Here is a 20,205-nt window from a genome sequence, read left to right as displayed (position 1 = left end):
TCGATGTTGTCCAGGAAGTGGAGGCATTAGCTACTGTCCTTTGGAGCAGGCCTTGATAACAATTCGTGATGCTGTAGCCACTAGCCCCTCTACGACTCGAATATCAAATGTTGTATTAACGTTAGTTAAAGATGAGCTCCATGGTGCTCCTTATTTATACCATGCCTTTTGTCTTTTGCCTGTTTGAGCCATTGTAGCATCCTAGCTCTTAGCCGTTTCCATAGTAACCTTGGCACCTTGCGTTGATCTTTGGATGGATGCAGGCCTACATGTTTTTGTACATTGAATGCAACTAGCCTGTAACAACAAACGAATATTTAGGACTATCGTTTCTGAGTTAAGTTACATTATAGGTTATGGACAGCACTTTATTGTGGGGGTAGTATTTTATCACATTGTATTTGCAACAGTTTAGATAGTTACAAGATCAAATTCCCAAAACACAGCAAAACAATACTTTTTTTTAGTCCCTGTAAATTATTGAAGAACCCTTTGCTGATAGTGGCCATTAGTGTTCCACCCAGAGATTCAGGAATCGCACTACTCACTGCTCTAAATCTAATAAGATTCTAAAGATGCAATATTAAAACCACACCTTGATAAACTACGCATTAAACTGTACACAATGGTATGAATCATGAGGATGATAAAAACATTAGTACAGATATGTGTGTGTTTCTAACAATGCTACTCGTACTATTTTGAATCATTAGAGATTGTGTCGTCAAACACATGAGCTTGTCTGTGATTAGTGGCACATTCCACGATAATACAATTCAATAGAATCTAAAAATGTTAAATTCTGGAGTTCTAGCTCACAGAAAAGCATTTATGTCCTCACCATCTGTGCGCAGTTTTTTAATCTATCAAACACTCAAATTCGTTGCATTTTCTACTTTCTACTCACTCCTTGCACTAAACTCTATGTTAAGGGAGCTTGTTTTTCAGCACTATGCAGACTTTAAAATGAATCTGCCCAGAGATAGCATCCTGCCTGCGAAGAACGTGTCCTTTTTCAAATGGGAAAGTAATTGCAGTCTATGCCACCTATACTCCCACATAATTGCACTTAGAGCCTATAATTTAGTTTTCACTCTTCTTCAAGTCTCCATCTGCATATGTTAAGTGTAGCTATTACACCGGGAAACTGCTTCTAACTACAAGGAGGTTTTATTGGATGGACAGTTTAGTTTTTGGTGGTGGTATTAAAAGCAACACTGAATCCAGTTGCATTGTTATGAAAAGTTACTTGTTTTCAAGCAATATTAGTTCTTTAATAGTTTGTTATTTTTTCTGCTGCTAAAAGCTGAATCTAAGAAAGGAGATAAAACGTTGTTTTTGTCTTTTGGTAATAACACGGTGCGTTATACTGACATGTTTTGTCTGGCTGTGTGGTGTACTTACAACCAGAGTTATGTAAGCTATTTTTTTTAAATTGTATTTGTTTGTTCAATATTTGTTCCTTCCCGCCTTCTTGTATCATGCCGTTTGTCCACTCCCAATGTTGGCCATGTTTAGTCCCCAAAGATAGATAAAGACCAACGAAAGTCCTGCCAAAACAAAACCCATTGAGCAAGACACTGATTGTAATTGTAAAGCCAAATATGTTTGGAATTGTCCTACCTAGACCAATATATGTCCTGTATAACTACTTTCATGTTCAATGCTGGCTGCTGCAGGAGCTCCAGGCATCAAGGATACTTCCCTTTTGCATCTGTTGTCTCTCCTTGGCTGGTCTCTCCACCCCTCTGTGACCTGGGAATGAATGCACCAATGAGGAGCCTCACAGTGAGTGTCCTTGCTCTCCTCCACCTCATCTTCTTCCACCATGCCCCAGTCACTTACTCACTCATAGAGTGTGTTCATATATGCCTTGATGTCAGACGTGGTGGGCATTCCTGTCTCTATGAGCGTACTGTAGATGTGGATAGTGTTACTGTACACCATGATGCCATAATGTTGACTAACTGTTGTGTGTTATTTACAGGGTATGCCTGATCGCATGTTATGTGCAGTGCTGGAGCAATTTCAGCTTTACTTTTCCCTTTGGTATGTGCGCTTTGTCTCCATTCAGACTGTCATTCACTTCTGTTTCTATGTTCAAACAGCCTTCACATCTTTCTTTTTCTGCATACAAACACTCTCAAACACTAATGCTAGGATATCCATAGGTGACACCAATTCACAGTTTGTCACACTGTACAATGAGGCAGTGTGCACTTCTTGTGCCTTGGTGTTCAAATGGGTGTATTAGTTAGATGTAAGATGGTAAGTCTATGCAGTGTGAACACACCTGTTCTGTGTCTCATGTGTGCTATGTCATGTACCACAGTGACCACTCAACAGTGCAACACTTTACTTTCTGTGTACAGAACTATATTCTGTCTATTTAAGTCCGGGCTGTAAATAATTAAAACACCTCAGTTGAAACATAAATGCTTTCAACACTTTACATTAGACAAGTAGAATATGTATTGTAATAAATGAACGTCACTGCCCAGACTTGGATAACTCCAGAATTTACCTGTTTTTCATCTAGCTTTAGTCACTGCATGGTCTTCCTCCCTGTGTCTGTCAGATCCACTCTCTGTATAGCACAGCAAGCCCGAGCATGCTGAAGAGGAAACAGAGCTCACGGGTCGAGGCCCAGCCCATGACCGACTTCGGGCCCGACGAGACACTGGCAGACAGCGCTGACATCTTCTGGATCAACAAACCAGTGAGAGCGCTCTTCTACTGGGTTGTAGCAACTTGTAACAATGCTTAAAAAGACTTGACCGAGATAAAATGAATACTATGCACATTTTTCGCTAAAGTGCATGCATTATTGCTGCTCACGTTTTCTCCACATCTTGGCAGTAATTGATGTTGTGCCTGTATTTATTTTGTATTTTAGTGGGTGCACTCCCTTTTGCGAGCCTGCGCCATTATAAGCGTCATTTCAGTGTGTATGAACACCCCCAAGACCTTTGAGCACTACCCTCCTCTGCAGTATGTCACATTCACCCTCGACACCCTGCTCATGTTCCTGTACACGGCTGAGATGATCGCCAAGATGCATATCAGAGGAATCATAAAGGTACACACATTTTCAATAAAAAGGGTTTCCACAAAGTCTTAAATCCTTGGTACTTGATTTTGTGCTCTGAGCTGGTGGCTTGTGATGTAAACTCTAAGTGGGCTGTTGCAGATATGTTGTTGGGTGTGCATTTTTACTATCAGGTCTGCTTAAATGCTTTTACTGCTGCTTGTTATACTAAAAAGAAACATTTTGCCACATTACAGCAGATACACATAGAACCAACATTACAACTCTCATTCCCAGAACAGCTTTTATAAATAGTGAGGTCCATAAAAATAAAAATACCAGTTTTTGGTGTTTCCCAGTGGGGCCCCATCCGTCCCTCTGCCGTGGGACCTCCTCAGTCGCTCTGCAGTGGGGCTCCAGTCCCTCTGCTGCCTCTGTCAGCTCCTCTCCTGCTCTGGCTGTGAGCTGCTCCTCAGGACACAGGCTCCAGACAGCAGACTAAAACCTTTATCAGGACTCATGACTTTCTGTTTTTTGTTGCTTTTATTTGACTGATTCAGAGGTAATATTGGCCCTCATATCAAAGTGGCGTATAGTGAAATCACTGCTTGTTTCAGCAATCTGGATTTGGGCGAACAAGACATAACCGGTCAGCCATTCAGCGCCATTCATATTAATGAGCCCATGGGCGGCACAGTAGCGCAGTGGTTAGCGCATTTTCCCCACTTCATCTTGTATCACCAGTTTTAGTCCCTTTGCAAAGAGTCGTCAAAAAACTGAGAATATCCATAAATCTTAATTTTATTCCTGGACTGGCTCCGATATATACTATTCCAGTATTGATTCGTTGCATCCATAAAATTTCAGTTCTACATTAGAAGACAGCATATATTGCAGCATATTAACAATTTTACATTTGAATTAGAAGGTGTAAAATATATATATATAGTATATTACAACATCTGAATCTGTGATTTCTGTTTTCTTGCATCAAATTTTGCGGCAAAGAGTGGAGTGTAGTAAACATGGCTGTCAATGCTGGTAAGCCTGACAACTGTATGTGTTTTTCCACAGGGGGATAACTCATATGTGAAGGATCGCTGGTGCATGTTTGATGGCTTCATGGTATTTTTCATCTGGGTTTCACTAGTGCTTCAGGTACAAGTGCTTTAACAGTTTGTTTCCCTGATACAGAACATATTAATTTATTAACCATCAGTGTCTCCTTTGTGTTGGTGTAAGGTGTTTGAAATAGCCAAGCTTGTAGATCAGATGTCTCCATGGGGCATGTTGAGAATACCTCGTGCTCTTATAATGATCAGGGCTTTCAGAATCTACTTTCGCTTTGAGCTTCCTCGCTCCCGCATCACCAACATTCTCAAGTACATCTTTTGCAAGAATTTATCCTACAAATATGTAAATAGTCTCTAAAAGGCCCAGTCCAGGGTTGTCCTTGACATTTCTCCTCTCATGCTTACAGGCGATCTGGTGAACAAATCTGGAGTGTATCCATTTTTTTGCTGTTTTTTCTCTTACTTTATGGAATCTTGGGTGTTCAGATGTTTGGGACCTTCAACCACCATTGTGTGACCAATGACACAGAGCCACAGTAAGCACATTTTTGTCTTGCCATTTGTTTCAGTAAGAAAATAAAAAGCCTTCAAAAGTATCTCATTAACCCGCACTAAATTCAGAGCTTTTGGAAGCTAGAGACATGGGAGGTGCATTTAGGGAAGCAACTGCCATTTGGGCACTGTAATGAATGTTTTTGAGAATAATTATTAGGAGGAGAAAGAGGATATGATGAGAGCTGAATCACAGCAGATAAAAGTAAGAGGATGTGAGGAGTGATCATGATGCTCTGTGCCATGATCTGCTGCAAGGGCTGACACTAATTATAATGATTAACACGCCCCACATTGTCCAGGCCTGGCATTAGTCTCATTCTTACAATATCGATTCATAGCCTTATAATTCACGTAGGAGACTGATGAATTTGGTCTGTAAAGTGTAAATTAGCAATAGGTGATGAAGAATTATTTTAGACATTATAATAGTAATGATAAACATTCAAGAAAGATAAAGGAATTAAAATAAAAGAATGCACAAAACTGGGTTAATGTCAAAGACCTTGATCTGACAAGTTAAAAAATGAAGATAACTTTGACAGCATGTTTTTCATTGAAATGTTATTTTGTGCCATGATGAGCATCTTTTTCTGAAGCTTTTTTCCCTCCGATTGGTCTGATTGTAGCCATCAGTTTATTTTGGCAGTCTACCTTGTGACTTGGAAAGAGAACATGAAATGTTATTATTTGTGTTAACATTTTCAAGTGATGAACAGATTGTCTGATAGGAGGTTTATTGGTGTAATTTAGTCGAATTTAGCACATCCAAAAAGTTATTACATATAATTAAGTAATTTGTCTTTCTGCGCCAAAAGTAAATACTCTTGCATGACTGTGCCATTTGACAGGCCTCCTTTGATATTAAGATAGAAAAAGGCCAGAATGGTCTGCTTAGCTTTGTAGAGATTGACCTCTGACTATTCATCTTATATGTAACAGTAGCATTAATTATCTCTTCTATTCCAGTACACTTTAATAAACTATGTATGTGGATGGATCTATGGGCTCTGGTCAACTAAATGCAAAGCATTCACCGAGAATTGATTCAGTGTGAAAATCACCATTGGCTGAAAGACACAAGGAGACCAAAGAAATAAAGGACATATTCACAATATACAGTACTATGGATTGAGCGGTCTATCTTTCTTTTTTTTTTTCTTTTCAGTAATGTGACGTGGAACAGCCTGGCTATCCCAGACACTCACTGTTCTCCTGATGGGGAGGGCTACCAGTGTCCCTATGGTTTTAAATGTGCCAACCTTGAAGACTATGGCCTCAGCCGACAAGAGTTAGGTTATAGTGGCTTCAATGAGCTCGGCAAGTATTTCAACTATCAGCCGAGTGCACCGCACTGTTATTCATTTACAATGCATCTTCAGTTTTTGGGCATTACTTATCATAATTATGTCATACTGTATATCACAATAAATATCGGATTGGCCCCGAGTATCGTGATGCGTATTCGACAAAAGTGTATGGGCCCAGCTCTAGTAAAAACTGCTATTTCACACAATGTTTGAGACCTCTTTGTCTTTGTGTCTTGGCTATAGGCACAAGTATCTTCACCGTATATGAGGCAGCCTCACAAGAAGGATGGGTCTTCCTTATGTACAGAGCCATTGACAGTTTCCCTCGTTGGCGCTCCTACTTCTACTTTATAACCCTCATTTTCTTCTTGGCATGGCTTGTCAAGGTTGGACACTATTTCTATGGCATTTATTAATTTAGCTCTTGGACAGCTGATATTGAAATATATTTCAAAAGTAAACATTTTGTGAATTCCTTAGCGATGGCTAGGTCTTTTGCTTCTGAGAGATTATATATTTCGTTATGCATTGCACTCGTACACGTACACGGAGTGTCAAGCTCTTGTTGGGTTGTGGGCCAAAATGTCATTTCCTTTCAAAACTTTGGGAACCACTGCTCTAGAGTAACAGATGTCCTTCTTGTCTACAGAATGTCTTCATTGCAGTTATCATTGAGACATTTGCTGAGATCAGAGTGCAGTTTCAGCAGATGTGGGGCTCAAGAAGTAGCACAACCTCCACTGCCACCACACAGGTATGCTGAGCACAAACAATCTCGACACAGTGAGTTTATATTGTATCTGTGCTGCATGTAGACAGCTCCTTGCTTCAATATAAGTATTCCAAGAATGTGAAGTTATAATATTTTTTGACACATAGATTCACAATTGTTTTTGATTGTTTTATATTTTGCTAAAGTAATGTATGTTTAATGATAATTAATCCCCAGTGAGTTTTTTGCTATTTATGACAACAAAAAACAACAAATCAACATTGTTGAATGTTGTTGAATAACCATCACAATTAAGTTCTGGAGATGCTTTTAGCCCTGGTTATGGCGACAGATTAAAATCACAGCCAAAAGGCAAATATGATGTTTAATTTTGTCCAGTTTTTTTTACAGCATGTATCTTTGTACTGTGCCACAGATGTTTCATGAGGATGCTGCTGGGGGGTGGCAGCTTGTAGCTGTGGACGTCAACAAGCCACATGGTCGGGCGCCTGCATGCCTCCAGGTAACGCTGCTCTACAATTAGTTACCATGGTCTATATTCATCTATTATTCTAATGATATGAATAATCTGTGCTTTTACTGCTTCTGATGTTGTAATATTCCATGTCAATGGGCACTAACTATTCAACATGAGCTTTGGATGCACACGGTACCACCTCATTGTTTTCACATTTGTCTATTTTTAAATTCCTGCATAAAATAACTTGACGATGCTATTTAAAATGAGGATGGGCTCATGTGTGATGTTTGCTGCAGCACTAATGAAGCTGCTCCAGTTATGGATGTACTTTTAATGATGACTGCATGATGGACACCACTGCTACTGCTGTCTTGTAGTCACTGTGATCCGACTGGTTGGGCTTTAAAGATAAGCTGGAATCAGCAGGCACCATATACAACTGGCCCACTCTTAATAGCAGTGTAGTGAAAAGGCTTGGCTCTCGCTGAGAGACTGAATAGAGTTTTTACCCTGGAGGAGGATGGCTGTCGACAAAGTCACAAAAACCTAGTGCTGATACATTACATACTGGCAAAAAAAAACCAAAAACTTTGTTAAGGCTTTAGTCTGAAAGAGCTAAAGCAAATTCAAGTTAAAGACGTAGTATGTTTGCCAAAGAGTGTCTTTATAAGAAGGAAGAAGGATTGAGATAGAGGGATAACCAGGAGGTGAACACAACACACCAAGCGTTGCTACACATCATAACAGCGGCATCGGGCACATTTTCTCTGGTTAAAATTAGCTTAAGACTTTCTATTCTGACTCTTCACTCACATATTGTTGCTCTGTAGTGAGGCAGGTTCCATGGGATACAGCATGTGATGGTTAACAGCTGAAGATTCAGGTCTAGAAAATAGGCATTTTCACATTTCCCAGCAAACAACTTGTTTAGGCATTTTTTCTTTTCAACATTTTTTGTTTTCTTGAAAACAAAGAAAACAGTTACTAAAATGCTAAGTTAGGGGTTGGCAGACAAACAAGTGTAGTGTTTATCCAGCACATAGTCCTACACTACACTTCTTTATTGGATGACATGGAGAAATTAGATATATGCATTTAATACAAAATATTTCACCTATGTTTAATGTTGCTGTTCATATGTAATTTAGCATGGACTCTGGTGCTGTCCCACTGTCACTGCTAAATGTGGAGTGATAGATTGCTCTTTGGCTCGCTGGGGGGTGTTAAAGTCCAATACAGGAGCACCTTTTTGACCTCTCCTTTCTAAGCCAGAGGTTATCGATTCCCCCAAACCTCCCTCTTCCCATCTCAATGATCCTGCTCACCGGAAATTCCTCGTGACACCCTCTTTTAATCATGTGGAACTTACACAATCATGTCAAGGTTAAGGTCATACTTGTGTGTGGGAGACGAAGGGCGACACACTTGGCTGTACGAATGAGGAAATTGTCTGGAAAAGAGAACGTATCTGGGGAGAGAAGGAATTACTTTGAGGAGGACGTTGTTGCAAGAAGTGATTACAGAAAGGATGAGCTTATATTGCATGTGGACAGAGGGAAATAGACAATCACTTGCTGGATAAAATCAAAGATGTGAGCACTCCAGTGAGATTTGGAGTGGATGGCCACATATACCTCCATACCATACTTTATATAGAAATTCAATATGCAGAAATAAATGAAAGAGGCATACGTCCCCATGTGAAAGTCAGATATTAAGAGTAGGAGGGTCAGGCATGTATTATTAAGACCATGGTGTCCACCCGAAGACATGAGTCATCCCGCATCTGGACAATATTAAGCAAGAGGCGTCTACTTTGTTACTGTGCAGCAAGAGTTTATACACCCACCACTTCAGTCAATAACTTTTGATTGAAAAACATATTATGGTTTATGATTGTGGATCTCCAATCCAGCTCTCTTCTGCAGAATATTGAAAATATGTATTGAATTTATTTTAATAAATACTGTACCTGTAGCGAAACGTATTCTTTGCATTTGACCCATCCTTTAATCAGTGCTTCAGGCAACCTATGCATCTCCAGATCTTGAGCCAGGGTCTTGGTCAGAATTACCTTGCTGGAAATTTTAGAGAACTGTGTATGTGGGTCTGGTATTCAAACATGGAACATTCATGCAGTGAGCATGCAAGCCAAAATAGCCTTAATTCAACTATCTACGAGAATTAGATTGTCATCCATCTGAAGTCTTGTGTGTACTAATGTTTACCGTAATAGTAAGCCAAAGCTTAAAGCAACCATTCTGCAAATGCTAAACCATGAGCTAAACAACATGATCATAGGCAAAGCTAAAGAAGTTCATGCTGCGACCACAGTTATTGTTTTTTTTTTTGTTGCTGCTGCAAATGCCAAATGACTAAAGTGATAAGCGCTGCCTGTTGGTGACAATTCCTGTGTGAATTGTGCATCATGGTGCCAAAAATGTGCACATGTACTCCACTCTTCTCATGTACCAGTGGAAAGAGCATTTGTACTGTTTGGCGGACTCTGTGAACAGACGGAGCAACAGGAAGCACTACTCATCGGTCTGTCACTCTTCATCCTCTTGTCTCGGTACTATAGTAGTGCAGTAAGAGATGTTATAGGGATGACATATCCCTGTCTTCAACAGGGATAGGTCACGAGCAAGGTTCACGCCACAGAGGGTGATCAGAAGGTGTGATCAAGAATTTATTAAAGGTGAGATTATGATGATGGTGATGAACGCTGGGTGAGACTATGGGTGGGGGCTCCATCTCAAGCGTTTACCCAGCTCTACAGGACCCCCTTGGAGTAGAAGAATCAGCGCTTAAAGATGTCGCAAAACAGATATATAGGGTAGGAGGCTGGGGTTGACAGTTTCAGACAAACTTGTTGGATGGGCATGGGCATCCAAGTAATTAGAGGTGTGGTTAGGGAAGGCAAGAGTGGTTGGCTGCGAGTAAAATGGATTGGTTGATGGTGGACCTGCTCCTGAACCTAGTCAATCAAATCTTAACTCCTATCTATGCAAATACATATTTTTGTTAAAGGACTTGAAACTAGTTAAAATTCAAATCCCAATATCACAGCAGGACTCACCTCATAGAGGATGGAAAGGTTAGTATGTCACAGAACTAGATGTACAGGCTTTGTTTACACGAGAGGTCACACATCCACAGGACTTTGTCTGGTGATTTTCTTTGTAGAAGGATTCCCGAAAGCTGTCAGCCACTATGGCTCGAGTCAAGACCTTATGAAAATCAAGTGTTTCATATGAGCCAGCGTGTACTCTCTGTTCTCTGTCAGTCCGCCTCTATCTCCCTTGCTCCCTTGCACCCTTTCTCTCACACTGAACCGCACAGGCTCACCACTCAGAACAGACAAACACCCATGAGGGAGAGCGTCTGGTTGCTGGAAATGTCAAACTGCTTTGTCACGTACAATCTCGGTCAGGGAGCCTAGAACTGTGTGTGTGGTATACGCGCAGGCCCAAGGCTATCTGCTCTACTGGAATTCTTTTTCTTTGTTTTTTGTATTATTTAGTTTAAGTTAGTTAAGTGACAGAATTTCACATATGTGATACAACACACTTCTTTGTTGTTTCAGAGACACAAGTGTAATTAAAGCTTTTATAACAAATGATTTGGATTGTACGTTTTACAGAAGACTGCTCAGACAGGATCATTAGTGGATTTTTCTGTTGAAATATTCTGCAGGGTTTATTGGCGTGTAGGCGAATGAATGGCAGCAGGCCCATTTTCCTGGTGTGAATTTGATCTTTCTATTCTCAAGTCTTAAGTCTCCTCTTTTTCACTTGTTGCAACTCTTTCCTCATGCCAATCTCGCATGCCTGAGGATTTTTTTTTTAGGATGAACGTTTCTACCCACTCACAAGCTGTTCATCCTGCCACATACATGCAGTTCAGGGCTATTATCACACCTGTCATATAATCACCAAAAACTCAACACAGTTGAGGGCTCGTCGAATCAAGTGTTTTAAAGCCGACCTTTAGATTTTGAACCGCATTGTGTTTTCTCTCTCTGATTACATACTGATTCTTTGTCTGAGTGGTTGCTTCTTAACCCAATCAAAGGATAAGATTGCACTGAATTTCAATATTTCCTTTAACAGAGTATTGTTGTCACTATTTTACAGAGAACTTTATTACTGGTTTCTATCATTTTGCCATGTTTGATTTAATGAATAAGCTCTTTCTGTAAGGAATCCCCACAGCAAATAATTGGCATCTAAATCGCTTTAGAACTGCACTTGGCATAGGTTCAATTTCTGTTGTTGTTTTTCTCACAAATACGTAGTATAATGCTGCCCAACAGTCCCTTTGTAGTAGTAGTAGGAAATGTATTGTCCCCGTGGGGAAATTCATTTGCAGTGAGTGGAAATACACAAATACAACATTGACCACAGCAGACAAATCCAAACATTGGCAACATACAAAAAACAAACCACGGCCCGTCAATCTCAGTTTAAGTTATGTTAAAATCGTTGGTTGTGACAGACACAGCTTATTTTATGTAAAGTAGTTTGATGTCCTTTCTGTTTCTTTGCTCAGACATTAAGATTGTTTTTACTGAACTCTTGTTTCTACAGCAACTGATGCGGTCGTCTGTGTTTCACATGTTCATCTTGAGTATGGTGGCTGTGGACGTCATTGTTGCCGCTAGCAACTATTATAAAGGCGAGAACTACCGCAGACACTACGATGAATTTTACCTTGCAGAGGTAAAATTTAGCATTGTATTTTGTTTCACAACCAATGTAATATGCTCTGTGCATGGAATGTTGTGCTAAGCTTCCTATAGGGTAGCAACTGTTTCCTAGTCCTGTTTTCACATGAATTAAAAATGAAATAAAAGTCAAGCCAATACCTCCGTTCAGGAATCTGAGTTAAATATTTACATATTACAGAGAATATTACCATCTGCAAAGTTTTCTGCTATGTATTTTATTGTATGTTATTTTTTTATTTTTTTTATCTCTCAGAGGAAAAACAAGGACAGGAAACAGTTGTTACCTTAGGAAGTTAGCATCATGTTGCTAGCTACTTGACCATGTGTTTTTTGTGTCAAACTATTGTAATTGTTACAACATGGACAGACACCTGCGGCTTCTAGACAAGTGCAGCCTTATACACTTTCTTTTTTCTTTTTGAATTTAGTAGGTGTGGCTTATATTCAGGTGCGTTTTATAGTCCAGAATTTACTGTACTTGCCAAATCTATATTAAAATGAATAAGAAGCAATTTTGTGCCATGCAATGCAAATCTATGCTTTGGTTACTTACAAAGACATTTAGCATCATGCATTAACTTAATCCGTATGTGCATCAAGGTGGTGGCATCTGTATGCAGCTGGTATAGCCCGATCAAAGCGCGTTTGTCGGCTTCCTCTTTCCCCTTCCACTCTCTCTCTTCCCTTGATTTCTCTCTCTTCTATCTCTCTTTCTCTCTATTTTCTTTCTCTCTATGTCTTGTGGTGCTGGATGTTGGAGATAAGAGTCACACTCACTGTTCTCTTTCCACACTCCGCCGCCGTATCATGCAGCCATCGATTGGCTGATTTGTTCCAATCTGGGGGAAGGCTGAGAGAAAAACAGTAAATACAAGCACTGGTCAAACACTGTACATGAGCAGCTGTGTAAATTTACGCTTCTGAGCCATCCTTTGTTGTATCTGCTTGTCCACATAAGTAGAGACAAGAACACTTGTGACAGAAGCATATAGTAGCATATTTCAGACACAAGTCATGCAAAGCGCTTTACACAGAGGAGGGGACTATATACATTTACTCCACGCACAGTGGTAAGTTACGTATGTAACCACGGCTTCCCTTTGGGGTAGGACAACAGAAGCGTGGCTGCACACAGCCCTCCGACCAGCACCATTCATCTACGCACTCACAGGCATCATTCATCCAGGTCTGTTGTTGACGTTTTAGTGGTAAGATAAGATATGACAAGATTAGCCTTTATTGATCTCACAATGGAGTTTACTTGTTACATTCAGCTCTTAGAAACACTCAGGGTGTGCAAATAGGCAGAAAATGTAAGAAAAATAAACAAAAAACAATTAAGTAGTAAAATAGTGGTATCTTGTGTACAATGACTACCAAGGACTTTGTGGGGACAAAAGAGTCCTCAGTAAATAATGAAGTAAACAGACTGTAACAAAAAGTGTTAAAGTCAGTATTAGCAGTGCAAGTGGTTGATAAAGTGACGAAGGTAAGTGATTTAAATACAGGGATTATTGCATGTATTCTGCAAAGGGGTTATTGCATTTGCTAATTTACAGTAACATGTGCAATAACCCCGTGCTGTGTAAGGGAATCCTACACAGGCACGGGGAGAACATGCACACTCCAAAAAGAAAAGGCTTGCTGTGAAGCGCAAGCATTAACCACTGCGCCACTGTGCCACCTCTGCTTATACTGCTACTTATTATTGTAGCTTGTGTAATGATTATTTTGAACCATCGGGTGCAATAATCTTTCATATTGCCTCCGCCAGGTTGCCTTCACTGTGCTATTTGACCTGGAAGCTCTTTTGAAAATCTGGTGCCTGGGATTCACTGGCTACATCAGCTCCTCTTTGCACAAGTTTGAGTCACTGCTGGTGGTGGGCACCACACTGCATATCTACCCAGACCTCTACCATTCTCAGTTCACATACTTCCAGGTATGACATACGTTTTATATATTTATAATATTTAATTCAATATTAAGTGAAATATAATCAAATATTAAGTTTGGCAACACTACCTCCAGTTCCTAATATTTTTAAGCCAAAAAATGCAGGAACAGACGACTTTATTGTTATTCTAAGGAAAAGACTACGTTATTATTATTCTAACGGCTGAGTTGTTTGTAGAAATAATGTAGGTCTTGCGTATCATTGCTTTTCGGCAGATCAATAGCCACGGGCGTACAAAGGTCTACCATACACACTGACCAAGATGTGTGGGTGTAACGATTCCAAGCATTTAACCCGTTGAGAACACACTGCATCACTGTATCTCTAGTGAGCCAGGATCAATCCAGTTTCATTTTGAATCATTAGCAGATCAATATCCACTAGAACAGTTACGGAAGGCTATAGAGACCAAGACTAATAATAACGGTGCTGAAATCTATTAACAGTAATCTATGCATGTCTTTCTGAATCCCAAGGTGCTCCGGGTGGTCCGTTTAATAAAGATCTCCCCAGCTTTAGAAGACTTTGTTTACAAGATTTTTGGGCCTGGTAAAAAACTAGGCAGTCTGGTGGTGTTCACAGCCAGTCTCCTCATTGTTATGTCAGCCATCAGTTTGCAAATGTTCTGCTTTGTGGAAGACCTGGACCGCTTCACCACTTTTCCCAGGGTAAGTCATGTGATGGTCATGTATAATATTTAAGGCTCAGCAAGTTGGTCATGTACTTATTTTTTCTTTATTCTTGAGTTAGTTGATTTATAGATTTATAGATTATTACTTTGCAAAATCAATATAAACAAATCGTCAACTGACTTTTACTAACACGGTGTTGCCTCCAATGTCTAAAGCTCTTAAGATTCCCTCAGCTGTTACGTTATTTGAAATCCATATTGTTTTCTCTTGTTTTGGCAAATGCAATAACAACACATACAACACCAAAATACAATCCAAAATATGAAATAAACCACTAAACTACCAAAACTGAAAATGCCAAATCTTGTCAAATAAAAAGATAGCAGACGAATTTCAATGAGAGTTATTTGAAAATGCAGATGCCGTCGATGGTTTGCTCGATGCATCGACAGATGGGGAGCTTCCTTTGATTTCTAAGTGCTAGTGAGCCTGTGCCTCACTCATTAGCCAAATCTTACCCTTGTAATTTTATATTCTTTTTTTTTCACACTAGCACTGATATTGCACTAATCCCAGGCTCATCGAGATATGACAGGTTCCTTGTAAACAGAACACCACTTATTTTCATCTCACATACAATTACAGCTAATGCACACAGGTAGAGATAGTTATTGATGTTTGGATCCCTCACCTATGGACTGACCTGAGTATGGGTTTGAATTTCTCCCTCAATGATTAAGACAGAGGAATAAAAATGGAGTGTGGTTGGAGGCAGTCTGCAGAAGACATGCTCTGTGTGAACATAAGTGTGCCATTTGACTTAAGGGTCCACAGTGTCACAGCTGCTGCACCTTCAGCAGCCCTCCAATTCTTCACAGAAATAAACATGCTTGGGACTTTACAAGAGATTTTATGTCTGAACTATCAAAGTATCTGTCTGCTTATTTATTTTAGACTAATTCTGTCAATCACCACAAAGAAACTGCTTTAAAAACAAGCATTGACATTTATCTTTGGGTGTTATTCACATTATGTTTGTAACTTTGCTAAAAGTTTGTGAAAGCTCTCTTTCGTCTAGAATATTCATTGTCATATTCCCAGATGTTTTAAATACAAAATATCTTCCATACCTGTGTGCTGTCTTATTTATTACGTTGTATCTAGCCTCAACTCCAGAGTTTCCTTGCTACTGTCCACTTTGTCCTGTTTGCAGGCGTTCATGTCCATGTTCCAGATCCTTACCCAGGAGGGCTGGATCGATGTCATGGACCAGACTCTTGTGGCTGTTGGTCACATGTGGGCTCCAGTCGTGGCCATTTACTTCATCCTCTACCATCTGTTTGCCACTCTGGTGAGAAGCGCCTTCATGCATCAATATCAAACCATTCTTTAAGTCTCCTTGTGTGGTTTTGCTCTGGGACTTGTATTCATTATGATTAAGAATGTGTAGTACTTACATTTAAGAATTGTTGCTATTAAAACATGTTTAAGAATCATTGTAGATGATAGATCTTACATGAGCCTTGGTGAAATCTCACAATGGTAAATACAGTGGGAGGAAAAAGTGAGTACACTGTTCGGAATTTCTTACTTTTCTGCCTAAATTTATGATAAAATGTGACTGATCTTTTTTTAAATCACAAGAATGAGAAAACAGTGTCTGCTTAAACTAATAAGACCCAAGCAATTACATTGTTATCTTATTTTCATTGGCCATAACATGTAAACATTCACAGGTGAGCGTGGAATAAGTAAGTACACCCATGAATCTAACTGAACTGCAGCAGTTTTGTAAAGAGGAATGGTCCAAGATTCATCCTGATCATTGTGATCATCTAATCTGCAACTACAGAAAAGCATTTATTGCAGCAAAAGAAGGGTCAGCCAGCTATTTAATACATGGGATCACTCACTTATTCCACGCTGTTGTGAATGTCTCAGGTTGGTCTGCAAAATATCGTGATAAGCTTGTGAATTAATTTTTCCATCAATGATAGTACGTTGTCCAGGCCCTGAGGCAGCAAAACAGCCCCACACCATGATTTTTCTGCAGACACTGATTATCAGATTATAGGATCAGACCACATTTTATGACCAATTTAGGCAGAAATGTAAGAAATTCCAAATGGTGCACTTACTTTTTCCTCCCACTGTATACAGCAATTCTGTGAACTTGTACTTGAAATGTGAATCCTATTTTGCATTGGAATTGTTTCATACGTTAAAGTGCATATGACAGGGTTAAACATTTTTCAGTTATTACTTAATTTGATGGAATACTGCCATTGGTATTTTGTGCCGAGCGTTCAAGTCAAGGATTCAAGTCCCACCTCCGACACTTTGCTGATTGTCTTTCCCTTCTCTTCATCCCTTTTCACTCTGTGCTTTCATTTTGAGTAATGACCACTGGCCAAAAATTCCAGCCACTTCATTTTCACTTACTGTATCTGGTCTTACTTTGACAAGAAACCCAACTTTCAGGAAAATGACTAGCGCTATGAAATCTTTTCCCACAAACAGTGCCATGGCTACTGCCTTTTTGCAGTACTTCTAATCACAGTTAATCAGACAAACAAGTGCTGACATTTGAGTGTTTGGTTTTCTGATCTGAGAATCCATCCGCATACCGTCAGTATGACTCACACCTCACTTCAGACAAGTCTCAAATACACTGCCCAAGCAGCCTCTGTACTTGTAAATATATGCAAAATACATAAACATGTCCTGTTATAAAACAATAATGATATAAGACATAATTATGTCCATTTTTACTTTATGTTTTAGATTCTGCTGAGCTTGTTTGTGGCTGTTATCTTGGACAATCTTGAGTTGGACGAAGACCTGAAAAAGCTAAAACAGGTATAGTAACTTTTATAATCTAGCGTTTAATATTAACAATTTCTTTATCTGTGTGTTAATTTATGTTTCATTTTAATCATATTTACAATTATAAACAAGACGTTATTTTCATTGATAAAATTGCCTGAAGCAGAGTAATTTCAGTGCTTAACTTGATTGGTGCATTTCCAGGATAATGCTTGTGCACCGATTATAGTTACTTAGCACATAATATTTGCTTTGATTTATGAGTTCATTTCAGTGTGTGAACCTTTATAGCGGTGAATGATGTGAACAGACCTATTGTGCTTATGTTTGTGCGTCACTTGTGCACATATTGTGCATTGAATGTCTAAAATGACAGATGTGAATTTTCTCATACATGTTGGTATGGACACACTTAACACTATGAATGGCAGTAGTTGTCTGCTGGCCCAGTCTCTTGTCGCTTGCTTGAAATGGTTATTTCCCACCCACAGCTGAGATTAGATGCAGTGACTGTAAAATTGCCTGTTTTACAGGTGCTTCAATCACAAATACAGAGGCAGACTAGAAATAGAGCGTAGAGTCGTAGACGGTGATCACCCTCTCAGAAAACAAGGCCTCTGCTCCACAGACATTTGGCAAAACTCCAATTATGTGGTCATAAGAGATACATGTGGCCTGAGAGATGAGAAGCCATTTAGCATGTAGTGTATATCAGTGGTTCCCAGCCTTTTTGCCTTGCGGACCCCTTGAACTTTTCAGAGGTACTCCCTACCTCAAGGATGTTGCATATTATTTATATTTATTCAAAGACTGCAATTACAGTATTTTACTTGCTATTTGTCAAGTTTAAACTCTACGTCATGATATATATCAATGTTATTATTGTATTTAGTTTAGTTATTAAATTACACAAATTAACGTATATTTCTTAGAACAAGAATGTTGGGGCCCTAGTGGGGTCAGGCGGCACTGACACAATACACAGTACAATTATCTCAAGATATAATTTTCAAAAATAATTGAGTGCATTTTGAAATTTAATTTAATAGCAATATTAACGACTAAAATAAAATGTATTTAACCATATATATATATATTCTTTTTTTCTAATGAGTTTGACTTTTCCCGAATTATATTGCTCCATGATGCTCCTGCTGCAAACAAACAACTTGATGATGCACTGTGGGAATTAGTTTTGCTGTAAAATATAATAGGTCAGGTGGATCCTGTTTACAACAGTGTCAGTGGGTGAATGTGTAAGAAGAACTACCTGCATGACTCATACATCAATAAACAAGTGCACATCTTTGAGGCAGAATGATTGCTGCCCGCTTGTGCTGTACTCTTTGGCTTTGTGCTGAGATCACTCTGTCACTATATGATGACAAGACATTACAGAGTACTGCTTAATGTTGTCTGCGTGTCGTGTCTGTTAGTATGTTGAAGACTGAAACCATTATCACTTTGTTGCATTTTGTTGTGTTTTCCATCATTTATCCACACTGAATGGATTAGAATAAAAGTCAAACCATGCTCCAGTATACACCAATACATTGATTGTCTCGAGTGTGAATATTCATTAAGCTTTTTTTTAGGCAAAGTAAGTTTATTTATAGGTCACCAATTAAGGCAACCCAAAGTAATTTTCCAAAGGTGTTAATATGTTTAGTTTACTTTTAGTGTAATCACTTTTCTAGAAAACTTTTATTTGCCATTGAAATCCACAGATAACTTTTTTTTTATATACAGTAGTTTGTCAAGCTGGATGAGGGTGTTGGGGTTGTCGAGATAAAATAACTACCGTTAAGAAAAAAAGGTTGGGAGCCACTCGCTTAATATCATTAGACCCATCCTAAGAGCATATTTCCCCAAAATATATAGATAAGTCAATATACAGAGTGCTAGGGATGCACCGATACCACTTTTTCTAAAACCGATACGAGTACGAGTACTTGGATTTAAGTACTCGCCGATACCGAATACCGATACGAGTACAAGGCATTTTCTTCAACATTCTTACTTTTTTCACAGCAGATTGGTTTGTAATTAGTAAATTTACTCATTTACATTACAAGTAGGCTACACATTTAAGAGCTGTTATATTAGAATTGTGCTGATGCCATTTATTTTTATTTTCATTCAATAAAATTTTTAATTTTTATTGCACTGTCCATCATAGACAGAAAAGCCCATGTCCAAAAGCTCCCAATGCCTGTGCTTTATTCATTTATGTGTTTTTATGTAACAATAGTATTTTAAATGGTCTCTTTTCGTCCGTGTGGATTTTCTCGTGTGTTTTGTAGCAACTTAGCGAGAAGCTACAGCGTTTTCATTGTTCTGCTGCAGCTCATTTTCGCTCTATATGGACATGCTGGATGTCTTTACGTTGGATTTTCTGAGGACTTTTTAGTCGCTGGGTTAGTTTTTCAGATGAATAAACCCCTGGTCATAAAACGGCGTCAGAATGGCCAAAACTGCGCTAGCCGCGAGTTAGCAACGTTAGCCTGTATGTTGTAAACACTGCAGACGCTGCAGTGCAGCACTAACAACATTAAGCTCTGGCTAAATCCAGCTCAGACTCTGGTTTAGAGAGCGCAGTCTGTAATAAAGTCAGCTCTATGTGGATTATAGTATTTCCACTAAAGAATTCTCCAGTTTGTTGCTATTTTCTCTCCTCAGCTGAGAGGTGCGCCTCGTAGGTGCGCTGGCCGCACGTCAAATGGTATCGGTTCCTGGTATCGGGACCTCATGAATGAGTACGAGTATGAGTACAAGCATGTGGTATCGGCCCGATACCCGATACTGGTATCGGTATCGGTGCATCCCTACAGAGTGCATTTTGTCACTCGACACATTTTATTCTGCAGAGAATCCCACATGTTTCCACCAAAGCTTCTTGTGATGA

General features: G+C 39.3%; 1 protein-coding gene across 1 annotated transcript in view; it reads left to right on the top strand.

Annotated features, from left to right (window-relative positions):
• The window catches only part of nalcn (sodium leak channel, non-selective), a 39,195-nt gene that overhangs the window by 231 nt on the left and 18,759 nt on the right, over positions 1 to 20,205 (top strand). Inside the window, exons 2-16 of the mRNA XM_079563549.1 lie at positions 1,680 to 1,788; positions 2,579 to 2,719; positions 2,897 to 3,079; positions 4,103 to 4,186; positions 4,271 to 4,410; positions 4,509 to 4,637; positions 5,822 to 5,973; positions 6,207 to 6,349; positions 6,613 to 6,717; positions 7,112 to 7,198; positions 11,746 to 11,877; positions 13,660 to 13,827; positions 14,319 to 14,510; positions 15,688 to 15,825; positions 17,259 to 17,333. Coding sequence (XP_079419675.1) covers positions 1,762 to 1,788; positions 2,579 to 2,719; positions 2,897 to 3,079; positions 4,103 to 4,186; positions 4,271 to 4,410; positions 4,509 to 4,637; positions 5,822 to 5,973; positions 6,207 to 6,349; positions 6,613 to 6,717; positions 7,112 to 7,198; positions 11,746 to 11,877; positions 13,660 to 13,827; positions 14,319 to 14,510; positions 15,688 to 15,825; positions 17,259 to 17,333 — 1,896 coding nt within the window. The 5' untranslated portion in view covers positions 1,680 to 1,761. The remainder of the gene's footprint in view (positions 1 to 1,679; positions 1,789 to 2,578; positions 2,720 to 2,896; positions 3,080 to 4,102; positions 4,187 to 4,270; positions 4,411 to 4,508; positions 4,638 to 5,821; positions 5,974 to 6,206; positions 6,350 to 6,612; positions 6,718 to 7,111; positions 7,199 to 11,745; positions 11,878 to 13,659; positions 13,828 to 14,318; positions 14,511 to 15,687; positions 15,826 to 17,258; positions 17,334 to 20,205) is intronic.

The sequence above is a fragment of the Gobius niger genome, assembly GCF_951799975.1.
Source record: "Gobius niger genome assembly, chromosome: 9".
NCBI lineage: Eukaryota > Metazoa > Chordata > Actinopteri > Gobiiformes > Gobiidae > Gobius > Gobius niger.
Note: the sequence above shows the minus strand (reverse complement) of the source record. Positions and strands in the feature narration are given on the sequence as shown.